The 26,243-nt window shown below is 48.8% G+C and overlaps 1 protein-coding gene across 1 annotated transcript in view; it reads left to right on the top strand.

The window, feature by feature from the left end:
* The window catches only part of LOC142558586 (uncharacterized), a 316,322-nt gene that overhangs the window by 138,842 nt on the left and 151,237 nt on the right, over window positions 1–26,243 (top strand). The window contains exon 5 of the mRNA XM_075670717.1: window positions 9,023–9,155. Coding sequence (XP_075526832.1) covers window positions 9,023–9,155 — 133 coding nt within the window. The remainder of the gene's footprint in view (window positions 1–9,022; window positions 9,156–26,243) is intronic.

The following is a 26,243-nucleotide window of genomic DNA, read 5'->3' as shown; positions in this document are numbered from 1 at the left end:
TGTGTCGAACATCAAGTCAGCATCCCGCCTCGCTCCACCATTGTCATTTCCGTAGGCACCAAAACGCCTGCCGACGTAGAAGGCGTTATCGAGGGTGACCAACGTCTGCTGCTAGACCGTGAAATTTGCGTCGCAAGAGGGATCGCTCGACTACATAGAGGGAAAACTGAAGTGTTGCTGACAAACTTCAGCCAGGAGTTCAAGCACATCAACAAGGGCACGACAATCGCGTACATCGAGGAAATTCTGGAAAACAGCAATGCGTTTGTCCCCTCGGATTCTGCCGCATCTACCCCGACGACCGTAGTTCCCGAGCCAGACTTCGACATAAATCCAAGTCTCCCCACGATTAAGCAACAACAGCTCAGAAGTCTGCTTCGACGATACAAAGAGTGCTTTTCGACGTCATCAAGGATTCGACGAACCCCAGTCGCAAAGCATCGCATAATAACCGAAGAGGACGCTCAACCTCTCCGCCAGAGCCCATACCGAGTTTCGACGCGAGAACGTGAAGCTATAAGGCACCAAGTCGACGAAATGCCACGCGACGACATCATCCAGCCGTCCAAAAGCCCGTGCGCATCTCCTGTAGTCTTGGTGAAAAAAAAGGACGGAACCCTGCGTTTCTGCGTCGATTATCGTCGTCTCAACAAGATCACGAAGGACGTATACCCCCTCCCACGGATAGACGACGCACTGGATCGGCTCTGCAACGCTAAATACTTCTCGTCAATGGACCTCAAGTCTGGCTATTGGCAAATAGAAGTCGACGAAAGAGATCGCGAAAAGACTGCCTTCATCACCCCAGACGGTCTCTACGAGTTCAAGGTTATACCATTCGGACTGTGCTCGGCGCCTGCAACGTTCCAGCGCGTGATGGACACGGTTTTAGCAGGATTGAAGTGGCAGACCTGTCTCGTTTACTTGGATGACGTCGTCGTTTTCGCCGGAAATTTCGACGATCACCTGAGGCGGCTTGCGACAGTACTAGATGCCATCAAGTCATCAGGGCTCACTCTGAAGCCTGAAAAGTGCCGCTTCGCTTACGATGAGCTTTTGTTCCTAGGCCACGTCATCAGCAAATCAGGAGTACGCCCCGACCCACAGAAGACAGCTGCCATCGCAAAGTTCCTGCAGCCAGCCGACAAGAAAGCGGTGCGCAGATTCCTTGGCATGTGTGCCTACTATAGGCGCTTTGTCAAGGGCTTTTCACGCATCGCGGAGCCGCTAACACATCTAACCAAATGTGATGTCGAGTTCAAGTGGGAAACGCCGCAGGCCAAGGCATTTCAAGAACTCAAACGACGCATGCAGTCGCCGCCGGTACTTGCACACTTCGACGAGGACGCCGATACCGAAATCCACACTGACGCCAGTAGCCTAGGCCTCGGTGCCGTCCTAGTCCAGAGGAAAGAAGGACTTGAACGGGTGATATCGTATGCTAGCCGGTCGCTGTCAAAAGCGGAAAGCAATTATTCTACGACTGAAAAGGAATGCCTCGCCATCATTTGGGCTACAGCTAAATTCCGCCCTTACCTCTATGGCGGGCCATTCAAAGTCGTCAGCGACCACCACGCGTTGTGTTGGCTAGCTAACTTAAAGGACACTTCAGGACGGCTGGCGCGGTGGTGCCTCAGACTACAAGAATATGACGTCACGGTAATATACAAGTCCGGAAGAAAACAGTCCGACGCCGACTGCTTATCACGCGCCCCCATCGATCCCCCGCCGCAAGACGACGAGGACGACGACGCCTTCCTTGGGATAATAAGCGCGGAAGACTTCACTAAACAGCAACGAGCAGACCCGGAGCTAAAAGGCCTCGTCGAGTATTTAGAAGGGAACACCGACGTTGTCCCTAGGGCATTTAAGCGCGGTTTGTCTTCATTCGCGCTACAAAACAAGCTGCTTGTGAAGAACTTCTCACCAGTCCGCGCCAGCTACCTTGTTGTACCGTCAGCGCTGCGTCCAGAAATACTGCACGCCCTACACGACGATCCAACCGCTGGGCACCTCGGGTTCTCCCGGACGCTGTCGAGAATACAGGAGAGGTATTACTGGCCACGTCTGACCGCCGACGTCGCCCGTTACGTCAAGACATGCCGAGACTGTCAACGACGCAAGACACCACTGACAAGGCCAGCAGGATTACTACAGCCGATTGAACCTCCTCGCCGACCATTCCAGCAGATTGGGATGGATTTGTTAGGGCCGTTTCCGATGTCAACATCCGGGAATAAGTGGATCGTCGTGGCGACGGACTATCTCACCCGCTTTGCTGAAACTAAAGCTCTACCAAAAGGCAGCGCAGCCGAAGTGGCGAAATTTTTCGTCGAGAACATCCTGCTGCGACATGGTGCTCCAGAAGTCCTCGTCACTGACAGAGGAACGGCTTTTACAGCAGAGCTCACCCAGGCCATTCTGCAGTACAGCCAGACAAGCCACAGGAGGACAACTGCCTACCATCCGCAGACGAATGGTCTCACGGAGCGCCTGAACAAGACCCTCGCCGACATGCTAGCAATGTACGTCGACGTCGAGCACAAGACGTGGGACGTGGTCCTGCCGTATGTAACCTTCGCTTACAACACAGCGGTGCAAGAAACAACACAGATCACGCCGTTTAAGCTGGTTTACGGCAGGAACCCGACGACGACGCTCGACGCCATGCTGCCCCACGTCACTGACGAAGAGAATGTTGACGTCGCTAGCTATCTCCAGCGCGCCGAAGAAGCCCGACAGCTCGCCCGCCTACGGATCAACAACCAACAGAGAACCGACAGCCGACACTACAACCTCCGACGACGCTTCGTCGAGTACCAGCCCGGTGACCGTGTTTGGGTTTGGACACCGATACGCCGACGAGGACCGAGTGAGAAACTATTGCGTCGCTATTTTGGACCCTACAAGGTCATTCGACGTATTGGCGCACTGGACTATGAGGTCGTGCCAGACGGAATTTCGCATTCACAGCGGCGCCGCGCACGATCTGAAGTTGTCCACGTGGTGCGTCTGAAACCCTTTTACGGACGCTGACGAACTTCCTTATTTTGTTGTTTTCTTTGCTACGGGTGTTTTTCTTTATTACTTTCGTTTGTATACAGCATCGGGTCGATGCTTTTTAAGAGGGGGGTATTGACACGTGTACTTATCTTTATCGGGCGACCACGTTTCGCCGCCTAACGAATGTAATCGCACAGCGCGGGACGCGCCTGCATGTATCCGAAGTTTCTGGAAAGTTATGGATGCTTCTATCCGGCTGTCTGTTGTAGCCGAGCGTTGTGTTATCTGATTTCATCGCGTGACGCGAATGGTGTAGAACTTTGTGGAAGGCACGCGGGTCCGAACGGTTAATCTGGAACATTCGACGACCGATCTATAAAAGCCGACGCGCTTGACCCGCTGATCAGATTTTCGACGATCGCCGACCGTGTTCGCCGCTATCGTTGTGCTATAAGTGTAGCCTGTTCTTGTGGGCACAGGTTCGCCCAATAAAAGCTAGTTTTGTATTCCACCGTATTGCTGCTTTCTTCACCGTCACTACCACGTGACAATATGAACACTTGAAGAATGCCGCAGTCGCCTGTATAGGTCGCAAGTATCCTCTGCGCGAGCTAAACATAACTCACTCAAAATTACGTCCACAATGTGAACACCACTTCTCGCAAAGTCCCTCATTTAACGTAGTCCAGCTCAATCATCCCTTCCATTTTAATGTTTATTTCCGGCAGATATTGGGCTGCGTTTCCTCAAAACCCAGTGCCACCATTTCGTTTATCACAAGGGCTACCTTAAAAGCATGCCCGTTCCACTCTATCAGGCTGAAGGTACAGCCTGAAGATGTGATGGCGCTTTTTGAACGTTTCATTAGTAAGTCGTCGTCACAGTGCTCAAAGCAGGTACTTATTTGCAGAACACACCTACAAGCCCTGCCACAAAGTTCGATAGATGAACCTCGAGCTAAGTGAACCTTCATGGAATTCGACTGCATTGGGAATCGCAACCCGGAGCTTTTGTGACAACTTACTGTCACATCCAGCAGGGCATCACCAAGAAGTGCCAGCGTGCGAAGCCGAGAAACGTCAGTGGGGCGCTTGTCCCTGGAGCAATGTTTGCAGTACGTCCAAAAAGAACTGAGCTTTAGTGGTGCGAAATGTTTCAAGTTTAGCGCCTCAGGCAGGTGGACGTCCGGTTACCAGTGTGCTTGGCCAGATATCTTAAGCTACAGAAATATCTGTAGCTTACTTAGAGGTGGCGACACTTGCAGTACTCATATTTGTTGATGGTGAATTAGACACGGGAGTGTCTCGAACTACAAGGTTGCCATAGTTGAAGCTTTGACGGGTATTGAGCCGATTCAAAAACGACCAGATATAACCTAGAAAAATAAGGCAGTTTCGTCCGAAGGTCGAAGCATTCAAAGCGATAGCAAGATTTGTAGTTCCTCATACGGCGTTGTAAAGATATGTGGAGGGCGATATCTTGGCGCGACACAGCAGCTGATGCTGCGCAGCATGAACACCTTCTTCGCAGTTGTTAGGCGTCCAAACAAGGTTGGTGTAATGAGAAGCGCCGCCACCAGCATTGTAGGTGTCTTACTTTAACGGTGCCCGAGAGGAGATACAGATTTGCATAGATGAAAGAGTTTCCTGCAGGGTTCGGCGCCTGGGACAAGACAGGAGGAAAACAGCTGTCGTTTAGATCCCTGTATGCACCAACGTTGCTATGTACACATAATTGGAAACAGCGTAAGAGACATTAAAGCCAAATTTCACCTTTAGGGCCGAATAACCCAGGTGAAGTGGACACGACTGGAAGGAACCCTGGGAAGCGACCACCACGTGGTACAGATGTCGCTTACAGGATAGCACCCCTCAAAACCGGCAAGGCAGAAGTCACGGACTGCACCGCTTTCCGACAAGGAGGCCCCACACCAACTACTCGAGATCTGGAAGAATCGACTCATAAAAGGTAGTTAATTAAGCGCACCAAGAAAATTCAACTGACTGTGAAAACACTGGCAGTGGACTTCCACCTTCTCCACTTGCGGGAAACTCGTACAAGCTTTATCCGTAGATGGAAACAACAGACGGAACATAGTCCTGAAAAAAACGCATTGCGGAGCTGAACAAGCAAGCCAGAGAATACACCGACCAATTAGAAAGGCAGAACTGGAACCAGATGTGCGACAGACTTCAGGGAACTCCAAGCAAGTGCAAGATATGGAGCATCCTCAAGTCGCTGTTAAACATTGCGTATTCAAAAACCAAGTCAACAAAGAACCTGACGAAGCCCCCCCCCCGCAATTATGGCGACTCAGAAGACGAAATCTTAGAAGAAGAAGCTGTCGGGATACATCCAAGCCACAGTAATCTCCTGAATGCATCTAGATTACTCTGGAAACCTAAATGAAGAAATGGGTCGCTCTTCACACAGGCAGAAATGGAATCGACACTGGCAAAGCTAACCCATAATACAACCCCAGGTAAAGACCGCATAAACAAGACCCTCTGCAACCTAAACAACAACGTGGTATAATACTTCCTAAAAATCATCAACGAAAGCAGGGTAAGTGGAACTAACCCGGCGATCTGTAAAAACGCTGAGGTCATCATGATCCCGAAGCCAAACAAGCCACTGGGCATACGAAACATACGACCCATATCACCGACATCATGCGCAGGCAAGCTGTACGAGCCTATCGTCCTTAATAGACTACTTTCATGCATGGAAGAAAATGGTTACATGCCCGACACAATATATAGATTCCGCGCCCACTTACAAATTCAAAACATGTTGCTACAACTGAAGGAGAACGTCATTGATCATCTAGGCAAACACAAAAAGAGTGCAGTCCAGACCATGGACGTCAAAGGGGCTTTTGACAACCTCTCTCACAAGACAGTGCTGTGGAACATCCAGGACACCCGCTGTGGCGAACGAAAATACCGCTACATGCAAAACTTCCTGACCAGCAGTGTCTGGCCAGTCTGAAATCAGGCAACATTGAAATAGCGAACAAGGAACTCCGCAGAGCTCTGCCATATCGTCTCCCGTTCTTTAAAATAGCCATGCTCAGACTACCTTATATATTGGAAGGAATGGAGGAGGAGATAAGACCCGCCCTCTACACAGATGAAATCACTATATTGTACAACAGGCGGATTCCAGGATTTCAACAGGGTGCCCTGCAAGAAACCGTGGACCGTACACGAAACTACCTCAAGGCTTTCAGACTCGCGTGTGCGCCTCAAAAATAGAGGCTTCTCACACAAAAAGCTAGAACCAGCTAAGGGAGACCGCCCAAAGTTAAAATCCCGCAACCAGGACTCTGTTTAGTGGAGTGCAAATCCCTAAAGTTGAGTCGCTCAGAATCCTCGACCTACGTATACACAAGGAAGGATACGGTGCCGCCATCCTATCCAAACTGCAGGAAACCGTCACCCAAGTAGCACATTTGGTACGACGGGTAGCAAATTGAAGACACGGCTTGAAAGAACAAGATGCGGTCAGAATCATCCAAACCCTCATCACCAGCACAATCACCTACGGCACCCATTACATAGACCTCAAGAGTGCAGAAATCGAAAAATTGAACACCCTCAACCGGAAGGCCTTCAGGGTTGCCGCAGGGATCTCTGAACGCGCCTCCACACAACGACTACTCCACTTAGGTCTCTACAACACCTGGAAGGAGCTAGTAGAAGTGCACAAAGTTAACCCACTCGAACGTCTCAAACTTACTGAAACAGGAAGGGCAACATTCAAAAGATTAGGCCATACAGAAGATATGCAACTTCGTGACTAGAAAAAGAGAATCCCGGAGACAATTCCAGTGTGTATCTCTGTAGCCCCCATTCGAAGAAATATGCATCAACTCACCATGAAGGAAGACGAAAAGTCAGAATAGACTATCTCCGAAAAACCTACGACTAAAACCCGGACACGACACACGATACATCGATGCAAGCGAAATATTCAGGGCATCCAGCCTATGCAATCAGCGTCGTCAACAGCAGTGGTAAAGAGGGAACTGCAACTGATATCTTAACAAGAGATACGGCGGAAGAAACAGCAATAGCCATGATCATTTCAACCTGTGGGGAGGGAGCAATAATATTCACTGAATCACAAGCAGCTTGGCGCAATTTCCAGAAAGGAAGAATCTCCAGGCAGGCTCTACATATTCTCACAGCAACGACAATGAAGCGCCTACCAGATATACACATCGTTTGGACTCCGGGGTACGAGTCCCTGCTGGAGAATGAGGCAGCCGACGCTTCCACCCGAGCTCACGTTCACCGGGCTTTCTCAAAGGACACGCCAAGGAGGACGGACGAAGTCCCCAAAAAGTACACCGATACACCGATACATCTTAGACAGAAGAACTTACCCGCCACGTCACCTTAACCTAACTAGGGAAGAGGCAGTGACCCTCAGGAAATTGCAAACCAACAGCTACGTCCACAGTATCATATTGCACCGAATCTCACCCACTCAGCATCCGTACTTCTGCACATACTGTGATGACCCAGACACCCTATGTCATATGGTATGGGGATGTGCAGAAAAACGTGGCAGCGTAGACACAAAAGCACTTACCGAAGAACCGTGGGAGGTCAAGCTATCATACCAAGACCCCAAGAGACTGCGTAGTCTGATCGAACGGGCACGGAAGATGTCCATGGTCTTCGGCTATTTGGAATAAGGAGGCCGCTCACCTAGGGCGAAGAGCGCGCTTGCTCAAAGTAAATGTTTATTTTGTCTCACTGGTTGTGCGCGTGTCTTTTGTAGCTGGTTTCGGAGTGCCTTGGGCACATGCCTCCATGGCCCTGCTGCAGGGAAAATTTTCCAATAAACATTCACAGCTCTCAGTAGTGCTTGTCCCGTTTGTATCGCCTTCCTTTGGTACCGTCTATTTTGTTTCAGCGTATTCAAGTATGCTTCACCAACTGGACCAAAATTCTGCCCTTCTAAAGATAGTGCAGGATATCCGCTGAAATGTATAGTAAAAGACTTCTATATTTTTTATCGGGAATGAATGTCCTGACTCTGTCTCAGACATCATACAACATTGCCGCACGTTTGAGGCACTCAAATCCCACCGAATCACGCCGGCGTTTGACGAGCTGGCCAATGTGATGACTGTGGCCAGCATAGCTAGGCTGGAGTCTTTCTACAAACATTTTTCGATATGCTGTCCATTCTTCGAGAAGAGCTAATCCGCCACAAGGAGACGGGATGTTATACACCGCAAGTTTCTGCTACCCACTCGCTGCAAGGTGCAGCACATCGGTCGCACATTTGGCAAGTTTCAGTCGACTGTGCAGACGTCGGTCACTAGAGGGATTCGCCATGTTGAATGAGCGCACGCATTTGCACCAGATCTGCAGAACGGACGTGCGCCTCTTGTGACGCACGAGGACTGCAAAACATCGCTCAAAAAAAGACGAGGACAAGTAAAACGTAGACGTTCTTTGTCCTTCTTTGTGCGCTGTTTTGCAATCACCATGCAACTTTACCAATCCGCCGAACTTGCGCACTTGTCACTTTTGAGACGGCCGCTGAGATACCGAAGGCGCCAAAAGAGTGGCTTTGTTGATTCGTGCCAGTACAGTTTAGACGATTACTGCATTTCAGACGCATGAATAAGCGCGTGGCCTTATGACATAAGCTGCCTCACCACTACGTCGTAGGAAAAATGGCGGTCGCAGTCAGTGTTGCCAGAGCACTATGCATGTTGAATATCCTCTATTCCTGTTTTAAGAAATGGCTAGGGACCGGAATGAGTTCCAGAGTAAATAACACACTATTTTTAATTGAACACATTAATTAATTGCTTCAGAATTTCGATGTTATTCCTGTAACTAAAGATTGAGTACGTTTAGCCGCTTATATACAGCGATGTCCTTTTCATCGTTTTAAACCAACCTGCCGTGCAGCGACGCGACACATGTTCCAATTAGAGCGCCTATAAAACACTGCAGAGTCGGAGAAATGTCGATCTGGCTTTTCCTTTCAGGCCAAGAAGCAGGCCGGCCCCGTACAGCTCAAGGAGTCCTTCTTCAACACAAGTGGCGGCGAGTCCGACGAACTGGACTACAAAAAAGCTTCAGACGTGGACGTTCGTGCCGGTATCAGCGCCTACAGTGGAAGTGAGACATTCTCTGCATTGAGTTTGGTTACCTTTATTCTGGATCCGGATATTTTTAATGCATTTTGTTGGATTGAATTTGCACAAACACCCAGCTCCGCGCGACACAGCGCCGACGAACTCGTCGCACGGCAGCGTTTCTGTACCCTTAGCTGAGCTGCCCGAGTACGGACGGCAGCCATAAGTTCACGTCGAAGGAATCACATTGAGTTGCGCCTGACCTGCTGGCGAAAAACAAACCTTGCACGTTGAAGAACCCCGGCTGGTCAAGATTAACAGAGCCCCCACTACAGCGCGCATAATAATTATATTAGAATATCGGCCGGACAAACCACGGAAATCATTATATTTTCTAACGAAAGCTGGCAACTTGTTGCCCTTCCCAGCCAATTATTTTCATCCTGAGGGCCACAAGGAGAATGGTTGGCAAATCAGTTATCTGACAGCGTGCAAAGTGGAGACAGGTTCACGAACGTTCCTTCACCTATTCCACAGAACTGATTTACTAAATGCCGTGTCCGTGTTCTTCGATTAATACAACCTGGCTCTGCGTCCTGCTAGCCTTCTGGTTAGCTGCGATAGTAAATCGAACACCCTTGAAAGCTGTTGGTCTCTGGTTCGATCCCCAGGAACAATACGAATTTTTCATCTCCGAAGCTTTATTTCTGAGAAACTTGTGTGAATTTTCTTTGTAGCTCCGTGCTACAGTCAGGTTGATGACATTTTTCTTCTCACTTACTTTTAAAAACATGGCGTCATAAGGAAAGCGTCGCACAGTTATGTTCCTTCACGTCAGTTTCGTTGCCATCACCCACGGCAACACCTAGCATTGCGCATGCGGTTTTCTAGAATATCACGACGGAAGTTGCTAAACAAAAACGTTGCACGGGATTACCGATGATGCCAGGAGCGCGATCGAGGTACATTAAAACGCAACGACGACTTCAAGGAGAACAACTGGAATCGAAATATTTTCTCCAAACTGTCTTATATTGTGTTTTTACTGCTGTTTTCTAAGGCTCTTGAATAACCCCATCTTCAGCTTCAATTATTCACTCATTTGGACTTGGACAACGGTTGCATGCTTGGGTGACATGGTGCGTATTCATGTTGGGCATTGCTTCCACTGTAGCAGCTTATGGCGAGTGTTTAACACAGCGTGGCGGCTTGTTAGGTGACGCTGCTCACATGTACGACAGTGCGCAGGTTTACGTTGGGCAATGGGGACGCCTCACTGAAGGTGACGTGTCCGCACATGTTCGCCACGCTTGGGCTGCGCAGGTCGTGTTGGCGCAAGCAAATCCCTTACACAGGAGCGGCGCGTGATGGCAACGTCCATAGAAAGCGTCCCACTTGAATCTACTCGGCGATGGACGCGTGATTTGCCTGAAGGGTTCCCGCTCAGCGTGGCCTCCTCCTACTCGAGAAACGCAATAGCCTGAATCATGTCTGATCACTGGTAGCGCTTATTTCTTTTTGTCTCATATGATAATAGTTATAAACTGTGGTCTCTTCTAAAAAGAAAGAATTTAGCGACATTCCAGAATGTGGTGGTCTCTTAAGTAGCTAGGGTCTGCACGTGAGGGGAACAGAACAGCGTACAGATTCATCTCTGAATTGGGTCAGACCGCAAGATTAAAGCGCGAATTAAGTATGCTAGATCGGTGGTGGTGAAGTTTGTGAAGACGAAGTTAAGCGCACAGATAGACGGAATAATAATGTTGATGTCTATGGTGGTTCGAAGTCATGTCCTCAAATACTTGGTGCACCCGGAGACGTAATTGGCACTAACTAGTTTCCTTATCATATGATTCGCTTGTTGGGGTGACCGTGTGCTTTGAGGGAATTGTTTAAATATGTTGTCTGCGATTGTGTAGAGAGTCTGGACGTTGTGGGGATGTAGGTACGCCTGTTCTCTCGCCTCTCCACTCGCGATGGCTGTCGCCGGCCATATTGCGGCGTGAGCGCGGTCCACTGGCTGCCTCAGCTCGAACCTGTGCTGGTCGGTGCTCCTGTGAGATACGAGACGCCCACAACGTCGAGATCCCTGGCTTTCTCGAGAGACGTTACAATAGCAGCGAAAGCGGCTGGAGAAAGGTAAAAAACAGTGAACGGTCCCCGACTGCAAACTCATATCGGAAACGCGCCAATAAAGTTAAGATAAGTGATCACAAAAGATAAGCATTAATACTAAAACACCCATCTTCCTAGTTTTTTTAAACATCTCCCGAGAGATTATGGAGGGTCCGGACTCCGTCTTCCTCTTTCCCTGACACATTTATTATTGGCGAAAACCGTATAGACGATGAGTACGCAATTTATTCTGCACTCAATAGTCATATCGAAGCTGTAATCACAAGTGTCAATAGTTGCATGCCTCACTTTCAAGCAGACTTGCACCCCATTTCTGATGATGTTTCCAAACGTGGTGTCTTTCACTTGTTGCCGAAGATTTGCGTTAAAAAGTTCCGAGGTCCCGGTGATATCCCGAATGCATTTGTGAAACGTTATGCCGAATGTCTCGGTTAGCACAGCAAGCTGGGCGAGTTGGTGACGTATCTCTAGGGGCGGGCAGCGCAACCCGGACGAAGGACGGCGCTCGTATCGTGCGCGTCCTTTCGTCCGGGTTCCCGCCCCTGGGAGTCTTGTTTCGAAAATATCCTGAGGAAGTAAGGCTACCAGATGACTGGAAAGCAGCCAGAATAAAAGCGTTGCATAAATCAGGGAATAAGACTTGCATTCAAAAGTACAGCCATATATTTATCTTATTCCAACATGTAAAAAAAAATACAACACATACTTCATAAACATATATTTGGATTTATTGATGAATATAACGTGTTGACAAACGCTAAGCATTCATTCATGCCCCGCTTTTCGACCACTACTCAGTTCAAGCAGTACTCGCCACTGGCCATTATAACGTTGATGTCTCGCGTATGCTTACTTTTCAAGCAAGTTACAACACAAGAAGAAAGTACTCCCTATCAATTATCTCGCTCAGGCCGCGTAACAGTTGCTTTATTTATGCTTATTTTCCTAGAGCAATAATAGACAATAACCCTTCAGAACAAACCTCAAGACAGGATTACCTAACATGTTTTGAAATGCGGCTCCTATCATTACTTTTTTTCTGTGTGTATTTTCGTTCTCACTTTTATTGCGTTTTTGTGCATTGTGCTTGAGTATGCCTGTCGCTGTTCGTTACTGTATTTGTATCGCTCTGCAAAGGACTTTCATAAGATCGCAGCCTCTATAAATAAAAAGAAAATGTTGCCGCCCCATGCATATATCCATCCTCTGCGCAGTGTCTACGGTGTCAGCATTGCATTGTTTGCCTTCTGTTAGTGCTAAGCAGGGCGGCGCCTGTTTGTGCACGCTGGTAACCAGCGAGAACGTTAGAGAAGCGCGAACCGGACACGGATGACAAAGGCGCACGCGCACAGAGGCGCTACACTACTGACGGTTTATTCTTGCGATCCCGTTGCTCCTTTATGCACAGACGACATTAGCGTAATCCGAGTAAATACGTGCTGAAATTGAAAAAGCCCACTAGGCTTGACAGCCTATCAGTTCTGAGTATTGCTTGCTGGCACATCCAGACAATAAAATTATTTTCCTCCTAGCACAGTAGATGGCATGCGCACACCCATTTCACGCATGAAATACATAGAACTGGCAGGTTGCCAAGCCTCGTAGGTTTCTTCAGTTGTGTGCACTGGTATCCTCAGATTACGTTGATGTCAGTTGCGTATAAAGTAGCAACAGTAGCGCAAGCATGAGCTATTCAAATTGGAAAGTATGCGTGCGTGCGAGCGCCTTTTCCGTTCGTGTCCTGTTCGCGATTGTCTAATGTTATTAATCAGTGCTAAGAACATTTTAATAGCTAAAAAGCATGGCTTTGTACCAGGGCGCTCCACAAAAACGAACTTAGTTATAATTATGAGCCAAGCTTCTAGACATTAGGCATTGGCGAATTGCTTTCACCTAAGTGTCACGAGGTTCGCTTACAGCAGTCAAGCTCGCTGCGGGTCTGCAGTGCGCGTCGCAGAGTGCGCAACACCAACGCCAGCGTCGTGATGAGAAAACAATGCGAGCCCGCATTATTGCGGAACTGTTCATTCCGGGAAATCCTGATGCTGAGCACATTAGTAGCTAAGGTGGCCGGCCAGTGGCAAACAAGCACTTAGCAGAATGCCTTGTTGGGCAAGTTGTTTCATTGTAATTGGAAACGTTGGTCGCGCTTTTTAGACAATCACAAGGAAGGGAGACTCATTGTAATTGGAAACGTTGGTTGCGCTTTTTAGACAATCACAAGGAAGGGAGACCTTCCTTGTGATTGTCTAAAAAGCGCAACCAACGTTTCCAATTAAACAAGCACTTGAACGAAAAGCCTTTGCGAATAATTTTCTACGTCACTATAACTTTAATGGAGTTATATTTGTTAACAATAAACTGAAATGTAAAGCTGTAAGCTGCCTCACATTTGTTGGCAATGAGTACATATGACCGAGAGAAAATGCGATGCCTTGCTTGCTTGTGCATTTGTCTTGTCTTCGTTCGTGAACTTCAATTTGCGGCATGTTTCGCATGAGTTTGGCCGGAATGCTATACATCACATGAGTGAGCTGCGATCAGGCTAACACCTCCAGCTACAAATAACGCTTTCAAGCGTGCTACACTAATTAATTCGACGACTGGCGGCAGCAGCGGCCTAAAATTACTAAGTGCGCACCGCAGGCCCTAGGGAACATTTGTTTGTGCCCAGAATTCCGCTTAAAGCAACGGCAATTTTATTCGAGTGATGGTCGCGAATGTTGACAGACCGGGGTGGGGGGCTGGCTTTGACCTTGTACACAGCGTTCCTTTACACTCAATTAGACTCGCTAACACTTTTTCCCTCGTTTCCGCGTCCTTCCGCCTCACACCCCTCCCCTTTAGAAGAACCCCACCTATATATACTGTGGCGAGGAAAGCATATGGTCGCCTTGAAGAAGACAAGTCCACTTGTCGAAACGTAGGCTCCTGCATTCACCTTGTTCACGTTTCGCTCATCGGTCGCGAATGTAGTAACAGATTGGCACCACGAAGGCCCGAAGCACTTCACACTATTTCCTACTTCGCTCTCGCCAATGAGTCCTGAGAACGTGAATCAAATGCTCGTTTGCTCCCAAAGTTCTGTTTGTGCTTTTAATAAACAACGCTTCATAACGTGCACTGTAATGGCAAAAACTTCCTAACGCTATGAATATATTATGTGAAGGCGGATGGTGAGAACGGCTGTTCAGTATTCGAAAACTATTCAAAAAAGTATTCAATATTCAGTTCGATTTTAAATGTTACGATATATATTTGAGTCCAGTTTAGGGCAAAATTTATTTCAGTTAGAATACAGATACAGTCTCAGACTGATATTTACATCCTAATTTTGCGGACTTACATGATTGTTTCGACCAAACTGTAGCTTCTCTATCCACTAATTGAAATATAGAATAAATAAAACGAACTGGTGCCATCGTTGCATTAGTGTTTCACTAATCCACTTACAAACACGTTTGCGACGCAAATCATTCTTGCTGTGAGCAGAATGCCTGTCCATATCATTTACACAGAACAAAATCTACGATTTTGTAAGTAAACAGTCAAGGTCTTAATTATGAAACAATCTTTATTCACTTTTTCATAACATTTAGTATTGTTTGGCTTCGAATATAGTATTTTCCTGCTTTTAAGAAAGGCGGGATAAGGCGTACGCGTCGCTCTTTTTCAATTCGTGTCAGTGAACTCCTTGACGCGATTAATTATGCTGGCCAATAAGCATCGCTTACTGAGCTGCTTTGAGATCCCGACAACCTGTCGCAGCGGACTCCTCTTGGGCAACAGCTCGCACCGCAGCTACAAACGGGGCCGTGATCTGGCTAGCCTGCAGTCCGAAAGCTTCGTTCTCTACGATGTAAACGAGTTGAGACTTGTGTGTGTCTAGACTGAGAAGAAAGGAAACCGAGGGTGCCCGATTTTTATTAATCGTGTCATAAGAAGCCAATAAACAAAGACACCAAGGACAACACAGGGGAAATTACTGTACTTGCTAACTGCATTAAAGAAATGATAAATAAATGGAAATGAAAGCGGATGAAAGAACAACTGGCCACAGCTGAGATACCAACCAACGTCTCAGCATTACGCGTGCGATGCTCTTACCAACTAAGCTACGACGTCGCCGTTTCCCCAGCCACATTCTTGGGTGTTTATGTGTTACTACTAGAACTAACCTTGGGAGTGTTAGCCAGCGCCACCACTCACAAACCCTGGCGGCGGATGTGGAAGATCCTTTCTGCCGCAGGCGTCAAGAGTACGTGATCTGTTTGGGTGACGGCAACTGATCAATAAACCTGCACATGCCTGAAGGCATCAATGTTGCCGGATTCGAGACCCTCGTAGTGCAATGAAAACTAGAGGAAAAGGGAGCGAGTGGCCCGATATTTATTATAGATAAGAAACCAACGAACAAAGGGACGAAGGACAACATAGGGCAAATTACTGCACTTACTAACTGAATTAAAGGAATGATAAACTAATGGAAATGAAAGTGGATGAAAAAACAACTAGCCGCAGGTGTGATACGAACCCACGTCTTCGTGATTAAAGACTGTCACTGGAAATCCTTTAGCGATTCGCTCTTGATAGCTATTCTTCATTTATGCCTACTATAATTTTGCTTACATCTATATAGTGTATTGTTAACGGACAAGTATGTCTAGAGCAACGCCATGGACACCTCGTCGGTTGCTTCTCGGTTGATTTCGAATGCCCATCGCAGATGGAAAGCAATGTGGTGCTGGCTGCAACGAATCATTCTCTGGCAAATAACTTTTTACCGGGCTCAGTGTGCGTGTCTGCTGGTCAGAAAGAGGTTGTGGGTTCGAATCGCGATGAGCGTTGAAGGCACGATCAAATTTATTATTTTGTTTTATGACACATTGTTAAAGAATTTGCGGATGCCACGCACTGTTGGAATGACGTAAGCGAAGCTTTGCATGTTTGATTGATGATAATTAGCGGTGAAGTTGGCGGCGGATATGTAACTTCTTCAGAGTTTCATCCAATGCGAGAGTGGTGAATTGATATTAAATGTTATCTTGCATGCGCCGCTGCTCTTTGCATAGGTGGTGTTGTGCGTCATTGTTCATAACCTCTGAGAGGGTCGACCACTGTCATTCCCTCACATGGCACATCGCATCGTGGTAGAACTGTTAAACCTTAATTGAATTGTGGGAATGTACGTAACTATTTTCGTAATAAGTAACGTTAGTTTTGAATAAAGACTAACGTGTATCAATATCAATGGGCGGCTAAAAGGCCCAAGTATGTATCTACCTCAAGTGTTGACTCAGAATGGAGGAAGTCAAGAAAGTTGGCAACAAAGTACAAGGTAATTGAAAGTATATTGAGGCACCCAGGAATCGTCAGAAATAAAGTGACAGAAAGATAATCTTTGCAAAACGGCTCCTCGCCGTTGTTTCGCGATAATTGTGCGGTCTGGTGGCCAAGGTGGTCAACTGCCACAACACTGACAACAACCGAAGTCGCAGTTTCGCCCGAAAGCCGAAGCATCGATTGCGATAGCAAATTAGTGTACAGCTATAGAAAGTAAGGATAGTAGTTTTATCCACCGCATAAACTTGTAAACATAGGCGTACTAACTAAATAAACAAGCGTGGTGTCACTCGCGCACAAGGAAACATGAACACATCTGGCTCGATGACCGCGAAAACTCGCTGTCAAAACACTAGAGTGAGTAAACGCGGCAGCAGCAGCGAGCGAATTGACCTTGTGCTGCCTCTCCGATCAACACGGACTAAGCTGCGAAACCACACCACGCAGCGGACTCTGTACCCGTCGCAGATGGCGGCTTTCAAGATACAGCGGCACGGGCGCTCGCGCGCGGCGCCGCCCGAAATGGAACGGCCCCTCCCCTCCGCCTTGCGCGCGACAAAAGACGGCCTCCCCGTTGCCCTGCCTTGCGTGCGCGCGATTGAACCGCGATCGCCGGCTCACCCTCGAACGCCTTCACTCGCACACACGGCATACGGTGACGATTTTATCGCCCTTGAACTCTACGCGAAACCTCACAGCAACGGCAGAAATGCACCTGGAGTGTGGCTATAATTGCTATCCCGATAAGACAACCATGGCGTGGAGCCGTGTGTCAAGTTCTACAATTTCCCGGGTAAGTGGTATGAAAATGCCAGGTGACAAGGTATGCGCTCGCAGCGCCATCGGCGCCTGTGCGCTGCTGCATTATCATTTCTTTAATATGAAATCAAGCATATGAAGTAAAGTACATAAAACTATTGTTATTAAAAGCAGTTTATATATATATATATATATATATAGAGAGAGAGAGAGAGAGAGAGAGAGAGAGAGAGAGAGACGATGTCCGTCGACACTAGGCAAACGATTCATAACATTTCTACGCGCCTACGTTACGACTGAGGCCGAGCCGAAGCAATCGAAACATTCGTTTTGTAAACTGTAGTTAGGCGTCTCGTGCAGCATAATCCGTTGTGGTTTTGACATCCCGCCGTTCCGGCGACAGCGTGCCGGTGTGCTTTGCGACCAGCTTCTTTACCACGTCGGCCGTTAAATGCACACGTGCACGCGTCCTCGCAGGTGCAGCCATGTTCCCCGTGTGTGTGGCGGGATGGGAGGCTTGTCTCGGCTGGTCTCGCTTCTCTTAAGTTCTGGTACACCGCCAGAATCACGTGGGTAACGTGACCACTTAGGCGAGGCGATATTTTCGGCCGCGCCAACAACCAAGGACGCAAGTAGACGTGGCAGTCTGCGCATGCGCAGTACCGTCGCCCCTATTTCTTGCGTACGCAAGCCGCTTGCGTCTCCTGAACTAAAACGCTCTAATATTGCTGTAGTAGCAAGTTGCAAGCAGTTGAACACATCAGCAGGGACGCATGATTCGGTAACCTATCTGTAAAAGAAATATGGGCGGTACTGTGTGTGGCATCTTGACTCCGCTAGCTGCGTTGCTAGAGGACAGCGGCGGGCTTAATTGCCTTGTCTGTCGGTCGTTCTTTAATAGAGAATTTTAGTGCGTCCGATATTCCGCCAAGCGCGGGTTGTTTGCCGGATGAGCGGGAGCGTATACGTGAGCGGCCAGATTGGTGGCGCCAGCTGGTGGCGCAAAGCTCAACCGCATAAGCACAGAGCCAATTACTTTATTCTTCTTAGCTGCTGGTGTTAATTTTCTAAAGCGGCGTAATCGTGTTCACAATTACGCCGCTGCCGAACATTTGCACCAGCAGAGAAGCAGAATATAGTAGGTTATTGCAATTTCAGCTCTGTGTTTGTCTGGTTGGGCTCAACGCCACCAGGCGGCTGCTTCGCTCCGGCCGCTCACGTTTACGCCCCCGACCAGCCGGCAATCCGCCCAAGCCACCCACGTTTGCCGGAATAGCGGACACGCTGAAAGTCTCTAATACCATTGCAATGCGGGCCCATTCGATCGGGGTAAAGTCCGACAGGGATCAAACGTTCCGGTCGTGATCAAGAATGCGAGCTGTTGCACACTCCAACAATCCGGATCGAGTTGGCTGAACTCACACAGCATTATGGTGCAGACGACAGCCTACGATCGCGATCTACTGGATCCGGATCGTGCAAAATCGTGGTCGAAAAAGCCCGTGTAGAAGCACCCAATCCAGATTGAACTCAACAGCGCTACAATGTACCTGAATGACAGGAGCATAAATTCACCATAGGTTTAGAAATCTCAGGGACGTCAGAGTCGTGTAGTGTCGCGCGACGCCATGGTAAAATCCATCTCTTGGTGCTTGTGAGGCGGCTTTCCACGCGAGTTTCTTTGCCCTTGTTTTAGACTTTGATGAATTCTTTGCTTCCTTCTCGTTTTTACCATGCTCACTGCATCATATCACGCCACTCGTTGCACCTGCGGGAAGCTCCCGTTCCTTCCGACGTTCAGCAGTAGCACCAAGCGGAGGCTACAATTCCCAGTGTGCCCTATAACAATGGACCCCAGTTGCACGCGAGAGCCCCCTCGACAAACTGAGCGATACGCATGAATATTTCTCATGCGATAACGTTAAACACAGTGGCACGCGAAAGCGAACAAGCCCGACTTTAAAAACCCTGCCAACAACTGCAGTGTTGCTTGTCTCCTCTCTTTTTTCCACGCGCAGAATGTGCAGAATTTCACAGGCGGGTATCGGCCCTTCGTGTTTTTGAAGCTGTTAGGCAATGAACGACAGGCTTGTGAGGGAAAATGCGTGGGAGACACAATCTCGCAGACCGTGCTCCCCTACACAACACGCCTACGCAACCGCGTTGCCTGGCGGCTTTTCATTTATGAAAAATTTTCATTTGTACCCACGCTGCCCAGCTGCGTCCGCAGCACCGCCTTGCCCAGGATGCGAAGTTTCTCGCGAGTCCAGCTCACGTCCTGTTTACGTCTCTTTCTTTGTCCCTCTATTGGCACGCTGCCCCGCCTATACTTTATAATGTACCAACTAGCTCAAAGTCTTATTGCAGTTTGTTTATTTGTTTGATTTTGCTTTTTTATTAATATTTCAGTTCTTGGCATCGTGCCCATTTCTTTCTCGCGCCCTTCTCAAGAAGAAGGCACAGTTCAAAATGTATATGTACATGAAGCCATATGTCAGGAAATATCGGTCTGTATCTAGCAAATTTTGAACGTACATGCGAGAAACAGTCGTTTGAGCGAGACACATGGTCTCAGAAGCTACTGATGGCTCTGCCCTGCGAGGTATCATTGGTTACGCGGCTCAGCAAGGAGGACGCGGACAACTACAAGAAGGTCAAGGCTTGCCTTCTGAGAAAGTGCACACTCAGCGCAGAAGCGTTTAGACAAAGGATTCGGGGCGCCGAGTAGTCGAGGGACGAGAGATGTCCCGAGTTTCTGTACAATTTAACCGTATGGTTATAAGGCACTTGGTTATACAGGGACGCTGTAGTGGAGAGGATTCTGTTAGAGCAGTTCTACAACTGTCTCTCAGAGCAGGAATGGAATTCGTTACAGGACCGGGACGACGCACCTTCTGCGACAAAAGCGGCCGAACTTGTCGAGCAGTGCGCACCGCGCGGGCAGCTTAGCAACAGCCTAGGAGCTCATACGGCCTACACTTCCAAAATAAGTGTGAATAATCATTATGGGAAGCAGCCTTCGAGCCTTCTAGTTGAGAGAGAGGGGAAAAAAGTCCCTTAAGGTAAAAATTAAACAAATGACTACAGTGAACCGAGTGAAAAAGTGACCAACGCACAAAAGGTGAAGAACGCTTTTGAGACAGTAGGAAGCGACTCACTTACTAGAAATGCAAGGAACTGGGCCACATAGCGGTAAACTGCACAAAAGAAAGAGTTGCGCTTTCGTATGTCAATGACTGCGAAGAAAACATCAAGTTATGGGAGCCTTACATGCATGACCTGGTAGTAAACGGGAAACCGTGCATGCAGAGCACTGCTCGACTCGGCGGCAATACTGGATGTTGTCTATCCAACGTATGTGTCACCATCCGACTACTCAGGCCAACGTGCATGCATCCGCCAGGTGGTGGAAGAACAGAGCGTGTGCTTCCCAATCGTCACAGTGGTCATCGAGGGTCCTTTCGGTAAGCTAACAACCGAAACTGCTGTTTCAGGAAAGCTCTCTAAATGGTATTCGTACTTGTTCTCCAACAGATCAGATATGTTACTGCGAGAGAGGGGCATTATTTTTGGTGACCGAGTTGTTGGAGGCCAGCATGAAGTCAGCTCAGGCTCGATCCAAAGTCTACTGTATAGGACCGCCCGTCAGAGGACGTTCGGTATCGGCGACAAGGTAATGTTACTAAGAGCCTCAAGGCAAAACAGGCTCGAAGTACGGAGGGAAGGGCCCGCTGAAGTGGTTGCAAAACAGTCGGACACCGACTACGTGGTTAAAACCACAGGGAAACGTAAAGAGGTGCGCATTTAATTATTGTAACCTAATGAAACCTTACGTGCAAAGAGAGGCAGCGGTGAATATTTTATTTATTTATTTATTTATTTATTTATTTATTTATTTATTTATTTATTTATTTATTTTACAATACTGCAGACTCTCTTCAGTCCAGGCAGGAGTGAGTACATACAATGCAAGAAGAAAATTGAATAGGCATTCACTACAAAGATATGGAAAGAGCAAAAGAAAAGTGCATCATTCAGACATAGCTTTCAGTTTTGCGAGCAACACTTCAATATGACCCTAAACCTTCCTGAAGAGATGGAGGACAACCTGCTTTGTCTAAGTGGAGGGGCAAGTAACCTTTCTAGGGTTACTTCTAGGGTTCCAAATCCTTGTAGGGCAAGTAGCGCTCAAGAACTCTTGAAGAGGACTGAACAGAGAGAGGAACCAAATGAATCCCATTTGCCTGATCTCGCGAAATTATAGCAGAGTTTGATGAATACTTCGTAAACAGACCGGTTAGAACTGATTTGACTGACCACGATATTGAGCTGACGTCCAAGCGGCCAGTGCAATCAGTGTTATCGATTCTCTCCTGGGCAGGAAAAAATCCTTGACAGGGAAGTGAAGCGCATGCTAAAATTTGTAGTAATTAAGCCCACCGAGAGCGAATACGCTTCACCAATGATCTTGGTGTAAGATCCTGGCGAAGACCCAATTCCCGTAGTAGACTATCGGAAATTAAATGCTCTCAGCAAGCATCAAGTGTATCCAATTCCAAATATTGAGAAGAAGGTGGAACAGGTTAGTCGAGGAGCCTATGTGGCTATGCTAGTTCTAACTCGAGGGTGCTGGCAAGTACCTACCGCTCCCTGAGCGAGCCAGCAGATGCGCGTCATTCGTCACGCCGACAGGCAGCTATAAACAGACAAGGAAGAGCTTCGGACTCAAAAAAAATATGCTCACTTTTTTTTTCACGCTACATGGATAGAGTTCTAAAGGGTTGTGAAGCATTTGCCGTGCCCTACTTAGATGACATCGCAGTCTTTTCTAATTCATGGGCAAGCCATTTGGTGGTGCATCTTAGAGCGGTGCTCAGCCGTCAGCGCCAAGCTGGGCTCACCGTAAAGGCCGAGAAGTGTTGTCTAGCAAGGGAGATCGTGGACTACCTAAGTCACCACATAGGCCAAGGTTTTAGGAAACCATTGAGGTTAAAATATCAGCTGTAGCAGACTATCATACGTAAAAAATTAATAATGACATTAGGGCATTTTTAGTGCTCATTAGGTATTATAATCATTGTATCCGGGATTTTTCAACCTTGGCAGGCCCCCTGAGTGATGCTCTACACGGGACAGAACCGACAAACGTAGTCTGGGATGAAAAGAAGGAAGCTGCCTTTTTAAACCTGAAGGCCGTATTGATTAGCCGTTCGGTATTACGAGCTCCCTATTTGGACCGAGAATACACGGTCCAGTGTGATGCGAGTGATCGAGGACTAGGTGCCGTTCTCTGCCAGAGCGATGACGACTGTAACGAACATCCTCGCTCTATCTGAGCCGATTGAATTGGATTGGGAAAACGTTTATTAAGCCTGCAGTAAAGCGCGCAGGCGCGCTTCGGATGTGGCCTACGTCGTCATCTTGGCGGGTGCTCTGCGAGGATCTCCGCTTGCCGCTGCCGGCTCGCCAGGCTCCTGCCTAGCCAGCGCATCGATGACCTGCTGGACGGCCTGGAATTGTTTTTCTTGGTCGGCGCTCCGCGTTGCTTCCGCGAGCTGCGACGCTATACGTCCTGAGTTAGCTTCGCTTGGATGTTTGGAGCAATTCCATAGCATGAGCTCGAATGTGGCCGTCTCCCTGCAGCACGCTCTGCACTTGTCATCTGGGTGCGATTCTGGGTACATCCTATAAAATAGCGCCGGGCTTGGAAGCGTTCTCATTTTATTTGTTTTAACAGCACGGCCTGCGACCTACTCAGCCCTTTGCAGGGCGGCGGGAAAAGTCTGCGGGCCAACCGAAAGGCCTTGGTCAATTCGTTATAGCTGGTCATCCTGTCTTTGGCGCTGACCACAGTGGGCGGCCGTTGCCTTGGGCGCGGTCGGTTAATTATCCTCGCGCTCGGGTGTACCGTTTCGTTGCGATTGGCATTCTTCTCCGACGCTTGACCTGCGTGTGCCGGGAACCACTTTATTCGAGTCCTCTTGTCGTGGTCTGCCTGTCGGAGCAGGATGCGTGCCGCCGTTGGGGTAATTCTTCCTTTGACGTAGTTCCTCAGGGCGTGTCTGGAGTCGCTGAGGATCGCGTGGCATTCTCGGTCTACGATGGCCAGGGCCATGGCTATTTCTTCTGCTTCCTCCACTTGCTTGCTCGACGTTTTGGCGGTCGCCCGCACGTTGCCTCCGGAGTCGACCACCGCGATCGCGAAGCCGTTGCGGCCGGCATATTCGGCTGCGTCCACGTATCGGGCGCCGGGGTCTTCCGCGTGCAGCTCCGTCAGTGCCTTGGCTCTAGCGCGTCTTCTGCCTTCGTTGAATTCCGGGTGCATGTTCCTCGGCAAGGGGTCAGCCCGCACGTTCTGTCGTATGTGGTCGGGGACGGGGTATTTTGGTCCCTGCTGATGCCGATGATAACTGATGCCTAGGTTGCACAGGATCTTTCTGCCGGCCTTCGTTGATGACAGTCTTTCCAACTGAGCGTCTCTTTGCGCTTCGGCGATCTCGTCGAGCGTGTTGTGTATGCCCAGCTGGAGGAGACGTTTCGTGCTGGTAGTTTCGGGTAGACCGAGGGCTGTCTTGTAAGCCCTCCGGATTAGGATGTCTAGCTGGTCCTTTTCGCTTTTCGTCCACTTGTGGAAGGCTGCCACGTACACTATGTGGCAGAGTACAAATGAGTGTATATAAGTCTGATGAGGTTTTCATCCTTCATGCCTCCCTTTTTGGTGGTAACGCGCTTGAGCAGTCTGGTCGCGTTGGCCACCTTTCCCGTGATGCGGGGGACGGTGTCTCCGTTCCTGCCGAGCGCTTCGATCGCTATGCCACGGATTCGGATCTTGCTGACCGTCGGTATTGTGATACGATCCCTGGTGCGGATTTTGATCTTTTCGTGTTCCCTTTACTTATTTATTCTGTGCGTTTTCATCGGTTGGTAAAGCAGAAGCTCCGACTTATTTGGGAAGCAACGCAGTCCCGTACCTTCCAGGCTTTCTTCGGTCGTGTCGACGGCCGTCTGCAGTGTGGATCTATGCGGGCATCACTGCCCCCATCCACCCACAGCATAATGTCGTCCGCGTATATCGTGTGCTTCAGTCCTTCGAGCTGGCATAGTCTTTTGGCAACTTGAATCATAACAAGGTTAAATAGCATGGGTGAGATGACGGAGCCTTGGGGAGTGCCCTGGCTCCCTAATGTATTCTCGACCGTCTTCAGGTCACCGGCTCTGAGCTCCGCCATCCTGCCGGTGAGGAAGTCTTTGATATATTCGTACGACCTCTCGCCTAGGTTTAGATGGAATACCTGCGCGAGGATGGCAGATTGCGTCACTTTATCGAAGGCGTTTTCTAGGTCGAGCTCGAGGACGGCTCTGCTGTCCCTGGTTTCGCCGTCGATGACGTGATGTTTGATTTGATTCATGGCGTCCTGTGTTCTATCTCTTCCCGAGACGATTATCTGAGCCGAAAATTAAGCTGTCGTGAGATGGCATACTGCGCGTCGGAAAAAGAATCTGCTTGTAATGTGTAGGCCATTCAGAAATTGCAATGCTATCTCGGGGGCGCCACATTCACTGTAGAGACAGATCATTGGCCCCTGACCTGACTGCAAACCGCGATATCAAAGAACAGTCGCCTGCTGAGGGTGGAGCCTCATTCTACAGCAATATCATTTCAACATAAAGCACAAGAACAGCACATGGAATTGAAACGCGGATCCACTTAGTTGCTCTTTCTAGGCGGTCCGTGGTTAATCTTCGCCATTACTCAAAATTTCTACTTGAGTTTTCTTGTTTGCGCGATTTTTGCATAGATGCGTGTCGTAACGTCGGAGTTATCAGCCTAAGCGAGTCCAGAAAGCTTTGAGCCTGTGCATTTTGCAAACAGCTACTAAAAAAAAGATTGATCGCCATCCCTCTTTTGGCCTGGTTTGTTCGGAGGGGTTTGAGTGCTTGCTTACGCGCGTGTTTGAGTTTCATAGACAGCTTGAATAATCTGGTCGGCGACATACCCGACAATGTGGCAATCGACAGCGAGTTCCTGGCATTTATCTCTAGAAAATGAAGTCGTCCCTTTCTGCAGCAGCGGTGACTGCTATCCTCCGTGACTGTGTTGGCATGGGAGGAAGCTGTTATGACTGCAGTAGACAACATGCTGTTTGTCACGCGCAACAGTAGCATGCGAGAGCCACGCTGGGAAGACAGGCGGAGGACAGTTCCCACGCGATGCTGGGCGCTGCTTATTTTCCCGTAACGAGCTCCCCTAGTCAGAGAAGAAGCGCCACAAAAGGAAGAAAGAGTTGCCACTCTGGGGGAGGCTGACACGACGCGAAGTGCTCATGTACGTTTCCTGGAAGACTGCCGCCCCGAACTGGTGCCTGCCTTATACTGAGAACCAGCGGAGAAGACCAGCTCGAAGTAACAGATCTCCTCTCCCATTCCCACGGCCAGATCGCATTACCAAGAAGCGTAATCGTCGGCCATTTTTTTATTATTGCGATAGCAACTATATGGACACAGCAGGCAGATTTCTGCCGTCGCCGTCGCCGTGAGGTTCCGTATGAGTGAACGCGTGTGAGGGTGAGCCGGCCAACGCGGTTAGAGAGAGAAAGGGGGATAATGCGATTGTGAAGAGGAAGACGCGCTATTTTCTGCAGCCCTTTGTGGGCACGACTCAGCGCGTCAAGGCAGAGGGGGACATAAAGACGAAAGAAAGAAAGAAGGTCCAGTCAATCTGGTGTGCGCGAGGAACGCGGCCTGGATTTGTGCCCTCTCCTGTGGCGCGCGAGGCAGGGGCGTGAGGCGACGGAGGAGGGGCGTTCTTCTCCGGCGGCTGCTACGGTGCCTCGATGTCGTACTCACCCGCCGCTCCTTACAGAGCCGACAGAGCACGGTGTGGAAGTGAAAC

Source organism: Dermacentor variabilis, chromosome 9 (assembly GCF_050947875.1).
Source record: "Dermacentor variabilis isolate Ectoservices chromosome 9, ASM5094787v1, whole genome shotgun sequence".
NCBI lineage: Eukaryota > Metazoa > Arthropoda > Arachnida > Ixodida > Ixodidae > Dermacentor > Dermacentor variabilis.
Note: the sequence above shows the minus strand (reverse complement) of the source record. Positions and strands in the feature narration are given on the sequence as shown.